The 6,174-nt window shown below is 45.9% G+C and overlaps 1 protein-coding gene across 1 annotated transcript in view; it reads left to right on the forward strand.

Moving 5' to 3' along the window:
* pard3ba (par-3 family cell polarity regulator beta a) overlaps positions 1-5,837 on the forward strand; it is a gene marked incomplete at its 3' end in the record, with an annotated part of 91,920 nt that extends 86,083 nt beyond the window's left edge. Inside the window, exons 15-19 of the mRNA XM_084478877.1 lie at positions 62-185; positions 2,688-2,784; positions 2,962-3,131; positions 4,421-4,465; positions 5,779-5,837. Coding sequence (XP_084335003.1) covers positions 62-185; positions 2,688-2,784; positions 2,962-3,131; positions 4,421-4,465; positions 5,779-5,837 — 495 coding nt within the window. The remainder of the gene's footprint in view (positions 1-61; positions 186-2,687; positions 2,785-2,961; positions 3,132-4,420; positions 4,466-5,778) is intronic.
* Between the last annotated feature and the right edge of the window lie 337 nt (positions 5,838-6,174).

A 6,174-nucleotide genomic window follows, 5' to 3' on the forward strand; every position in this document is an offset into this window, starting at 1 on the left:
ACCGACGTAGCCGTCATCATTTTCTTTAAGAGCAGTGTTGTTTTTGTTTCTTCTCTGTCAGGATCAGTACGGCATGTCATCCAACCGCTCGTTTGACAGCTCCCACGGACTGCCTGGATTGGCCAACCAGACCAATGGCACCGCCCACTCGCACATGATCAACAACAGCCTCTACTCGTCTGATGGTGAGCGCATTAATAGCAATCATGCAGCATTTGGTTATTTCAGATGTTTTTTGTTATGTTATTTACGGTAAAATGTCCCAAACCATTGATTGAGTAATGCTGTTGAAACAGCCATCCCTCCGTTTGATTTAGCTGGCTGCTATTGGCCAGAATTTAATCCCATTAACGCATACACACGCAATAGTTTGACCCCTCGATGGAATGGGGTTTCAGCACCACCAGACCTACCAGTAAAAGGGGTTAGAGAAGGAGATGACCTGGGAGACTCTAGGTCACACTGGATGTGGGCAGCTAGGTCTATAGGTCTCAGTGTTTCCTCTAGGATTTTTTTCAGCAGCGGGGGGAAAGGGTTTTGTTGTACCTGGGCGGTGCACGCACAAATTTTTTGTAGCAGTGGTGCTGTAAGTTGGTAACCTAGCAACGCTATGGAAAAATTTGAAAAGTAACCCTTTAAATGGTTACTTCTGGTGAGATGTTTTTGGGAAAAATTTACAGATTGAGCTTCCAAATATGACATAACAACCAACAGAGTCAAGGTATCTGCTGAGAGAGACCAGATCATTGTGAAAATGTGCCTTGAACTTGGAAGAAACTAAGTTCATCTTTTATGTTCATTTTCAGCTATTTCTTTGATATTTATCACACGCTTTAGAAAAAATAGATGGAAATTTTTTATTATTTTTTTTTTTTGCAATTCTTTTTTTTGCAATGGCGCTGACAATGCATATCGAGGAAACACTGGATCTATTCTATAGATCAGTGGTTCCCAACCTTTGGCTTTTGAGGTATACCACTCAATTGTCATTAAGACCTTTTGCGGTCCACCTAATATACAAACGCTAAAAAAGAGGTAGAGGCCATGCAGTGGCCGGTGTAAGAGTGCCAGCGTCCGTTATGCAAGCTGCCTATGCTTCCAGTTTATACACAAACTAACACAAACCTCAATGGGAAAAATTAAAGTGGGACACATATGATGCACAAAGCCACCCTATTTTTTTTTAAATAATAATTAGACATTACAGTCTCATTTCTGCTGAACAATAAGAATATGTTATAATATATTTATATTCAATTAGCTAATAACCTTTATTTTTTTTTCCTATTATGGTGTATTGGTCTAATTCCAGAATAAAATCCCACAAACCCTCTGGAGTACCCTCGTGTGCCACCAGTGGTACGCCGACAACGGGTTGAAGAACAAGGCTATAGATGTCCCTCTCCACCCCTGTAGCGGCCATACCCTGTTAATTATACCGTGAACCGGCTCCATTACCATTGAGATGAAATGGAGCATGTAGATGTAGAAAGGGGAATTTCTAAGTGCATCACATATTCTATAAAACATATATTACCTACTGGGAGGCATCAAAGAAGAGCAGAGTTAAGTTAAGCAGGGAACAGGTTTCCTAATGTGGAACAATTAGTGTAATGTTGTGGAGATGAAACGGGCTGAGAACATGAACAATGCGCATTCAGAAGGCATACTTTGTTTCATAATGCTTCATATTAATGAGAGCTCTGCCGTTGCCATTTCCTCCTCTCATTTATACATATATTTCTGACTCGTAAACCCTTTTGCTTCCTTTCTTTATTTTGTTCTTTCATCTTTTCTACTTTGCTTTCATCCTTGCTTTCATCCTCTCTTTGGTTCTTTCTCTCATTCCTTCAAGGTAGCCGTTTTCGTTTTTTGCTGAGTTTGGAGCTATTTCGGTTCAGTTCGTTCATGTATTCCATTGTCCCTCCCTCTTTTCGCTCTCTCTCGCTCTCTCTCTCTCTCTGTTTATCTGCATCTCTTCCTCTCCCTGCTGATATATTGTCTTGTTTATTCATGTGTTCAAGGTTGCTTACTGTGTGTGTGTGTGTGTGTGTGTGTGTGTGTGTGTGTGTGTGTGTGTGTGTGTGTGTGTGTGTTGCTATCTAGGCCTTACGTCTGGTTGTGTGTGTTGTATAATGGGATCTATTAATACAGTTGTTGTTTGGTTTACGAGTATTTCGGTAACCGTACAGTGTGTGTATGTGTGTGTGTGTGTGTGTGTGTGTGTGTGTGTGATCTCACCGAGTCTGGTAAACACCCTGACCTCGAATACACAGAGCTGTTCAAATTCACCTCTGCTTGCATAAAGAGTGAGCGTGGTTCGGATGCAGAAACAGCCCTGCGTCACGTCCAAAGGACCACCATTAAATCAGTCTGATACCATTTTGAAAGAGAGTAGTTGAATGATTCCCTGAGTGCATGAGTGCAGACATGTCCCTTCACTGTCTTCTCCTTCGTCTTTACCTCCCTATCCAACGTTCCTCCAACTCTTTCACCTTTCTTCTTCTTCTATCTATCTATCTTCTTCTATCTTCTTTCTTTCTCTCCCTCTTCCTCTGCAGCTCGTTCCCCCTCTTCCGAAGCCCGCTCACCCTTTGTCCATGTGGTTGCCTTTGTAACCCTTAGTATTGCCACGTTTGTCCGTCTTATTCCCTCTGAATACCGATTGGCTGTGTGTCTGTCCCCAGTGACCAACGGGAGTTACTCGTACATGGACGAGGAAGAGGACGACGAGCTGTCTCACCGGGACCACGACCTCACACACGACATGGAAGGACACTACAGGTGTGTTGGTGTGGGTGCGTGTGTGTGTGTTGTACATATAGATATATGGTATAAAAAAAAATAGACATATATACTTTATGTATCTGTGTGTACGTGTTGAATGTTTGTATGTGTGTAAATATATATTCACAGTCTCTGTGTGTGTGTGTGCGCGCGCGTGTGCGTCCTTTCCTCCAGGGAGCCGTCCCTCTCCCCCGGCCTGCGGGGTCTCTCCTACCCCAGCCCCGTGGCGCTGGACGTGGCCCAGCCCCCGACCGGTCCCCAGCCGCAGCGGCAGTACCAGCACGTCAAGGCCTCCAAGAGCATGGACCTGGGTACGAGTCCCGCCCAGAGCCTGCAGCACCCCGGTGGGACACGGTTCAGTACCTCTGCTGCATGGCTGCTCTGGAGCTCAGCGCACTGACCCTGCATGGAGGACTGGCTGGCTCTCTCTAATACCCCCCCCCCCCCCGCTGCACGCTCATGGGTCCACGCATGTGGACGTGTGCCTGCACACGTGCGAGCACACGCACGCACGCACGCACGCACGCACGCACGCACACGCACACACGTTCAGGCATGCACATGCACATACATATAGGAGCTACACAAGTAGTGGGATGTAAACGCAAACGCACACATTCACACACATGTAGAAACTGCGTTCACTGTTTCACACACACACACACACACACACACACACACACACACACACACACACACACGTATACAGAACCACACACACAAGCACATGCACTCAAATGTCGCCAAAAGATGCATGTTGTTTGTTTGTTCTTCTGGATTCATGCATGCCATGCTACTGTACTTTATATTTTTGAAAGGCTGTGATTAATCATACACATTTTATTACCAGCACACATGTAAAGTCTCATCATAGAGTAGCCATTATTTTGAATCAGGAATATCACTTAACAATTACAATAATTCAGAGAAACTGCCATGGCCAAACAGACACAGACACACACACACACACACACACACACACACACACACACACACGCTAAATGAGGAAGCCTGCTGATGTAGGCACATAGAAACCACACAGCACCAGTTCGCCACATGCGCTGCGCTGCTGAGGTAGTCAAGGTGGTTAGCCACACACGCACGCACACGCACACACCCACACACACCACAGCCCATTGGGACACATGGCCTCTCCGCTAAATAGTTTTCTAATGAGGAACAACCCAATAGCTGACATTAGTGTGTGTGTGTGTGTGTGTGAGACAGAGTTAGTGGCTGTTGCGTGTGGTTAGGACCTCTCGTAATGAAAAGTTATTAGAACTAGGTGGGGGAGGGGGTGGGGGAGAGATTAAGTGAGACAAATGGTCTGATAAATAGCGCGAGAGAGAGGGAATGATGGAGAGAGGAGAGGGAGACATTAGATAAACACTAGAAGTTGAAGAGAACTTTAGGGAGAGGAGAATGGATCGAACGCAAAAAAGAAAGCTGTTGAAAAGCAGAGAAAAAAAACATTTGTCGGAAACAGTTAGCAGTGTCAAGAGCAGGAATTCTGCCAGTGTGTGTATGTGTGTGCCTGCGGGCCGGGTTTGTGTGTGTGTGTGTGTGTGTGTGTGTGTGTGTGTGTGTGTGTGTCGGCTTGTATTAACTTCAGTGTTTTTTCCTCGTGTTTTAGTGGCAGATGAGAGCAATGTGGGGTCCCTGGTGAGCAACCAAACAGGTGAGTCACACACACACACACACACACACACACTGAACACATGCACACACTGAGAACACACTCACACACACACACACACACACTGAACACACACACACACACACACTGAACACATACACACACACTGAACACATACACACACTGAACACAACACAACACACAAACGCACCATCAGTTAGACACACAAAATCCACATTCACGAGGGGTAACAAATTGCTGTTAAATTATTCCATCCATCTTGATCAGCCGAACAAGGTTTCTTTCAGGACAGAAACAGAAACGGTCTAACTACCGTCTCCGGGGACCCAAACACACAACACAGGGTGGGAAAAAGACAAATGAAAGACAAGGAGAACAGGTGGAAAGAGGGAAAGAAAGATGTGATGAATAGTGAGAAGGGGCTCTGTGATTAAACCGCTGTCGCCTAGAATATTCCATATTTCTCCAGCTCTCTCTCTCTCTCTCTCTCTCTCTCTCTCTCCCTCTCTCTCTCTCTCTCTCTCTCTCTCTCTCTCTCTCTCTCTCAAGATTATTTGTTAATAGTTTCTTTACATCATATCTAATCTTTATTAGAGCTCCTGTCTATATGTCTCTTTTTGGCTATTCATGGCTCACGCACACACACAAAATGCAGATACACACACACACTCACACACACACACACACACACAATCCAGTAGTTCCTTTCCAAACCCCTTTCTCTGCTCTCCTCCCCTCCCCTCTCCTCTTCTCTTTACCTCCGTCACTAAACCCATCCTTCGTTCTAACAAAGTGCAGATGAAAGAGCTGTAGTGACCTATATGGAGAGGGAGAGAGAACTATAGAGAGAGAGAGAGAGACATCCACGCAGCATTAAAAACAGCTGCCCTTATCAGCCAGCATTTATTTCTACTTTAAAGTTTCCTATCCAACTTTTTCTATTTGCCCGCCTGACCTTGAAGTGTATCCTCCACTCAATTGGATTGTATTGGACTCTCAAGAACTCTCTCTCTCTCTCTCTCTCTCTCTCTCTCTCTCTCTCTCTCTCTCTCTCTCTCTTTCTCTCTCTCTCTCATGTCTTCCACATGCTCCCTCTACCTTTAAAATCAGTCTGCCTGCATCGCACTCACACACGCGCGCACATGTACACACACGCACACACGCACACACACACACACACACAGGTGTGATTCATAAGAGGAGCAGAGAACATACAATGACATTGGCAGAGGGATAGACATATATAGGGACGGATGAAACGAAAGACCTATAGAGATAACCCCCCTCATACCGCACATTACGTCTGCTGCCATAACACAGGGATCCCTGAGAAGGGATCTGGGCTGCGTTCCAGGGCGGTTCCGTGCGCGAGTACGACTCTGCGGGCTTCTAGACCCCTAGCGACTGCGCCGCAACGCACGCCTAGCTAACCAGCGGCCTCCGTGCAATCTGGAAAACATTACGCTCCCGTCCAACCCACTCTCCTTCTTGTACTGCTCCAAAATAATTTAAATATATATATATATACATATATATATATATATATACACACATATATGGGTGTGTGGTTGATTGGGCCTCTGGACAGCTGCGTGGAGTGGGAGAGAGGAGGTGAGGGGAGAGAGGAGGTGAGGGGGAGAGAGAGGGAGGGTTGAGGGAGAAAGAGGGAGTGAGGGGAGAGAGGAGGTGAGGGGAGAGAGGGAGAGAGAGGGGAGGGTTGAGGGAGAAAG

This window comes from Micromesistius poutassou (genome assembly GCF_964030765.1).
Source record: "Micromesistius poutassou genome assembly, chromosome: 14".
NCBI classification, from domain to species: Eukaryota; Metazoa; Chordata; class Actinopteri; order Gadiformes; family Gadidae; genus Micromesistius; species Micromesistius poutassou.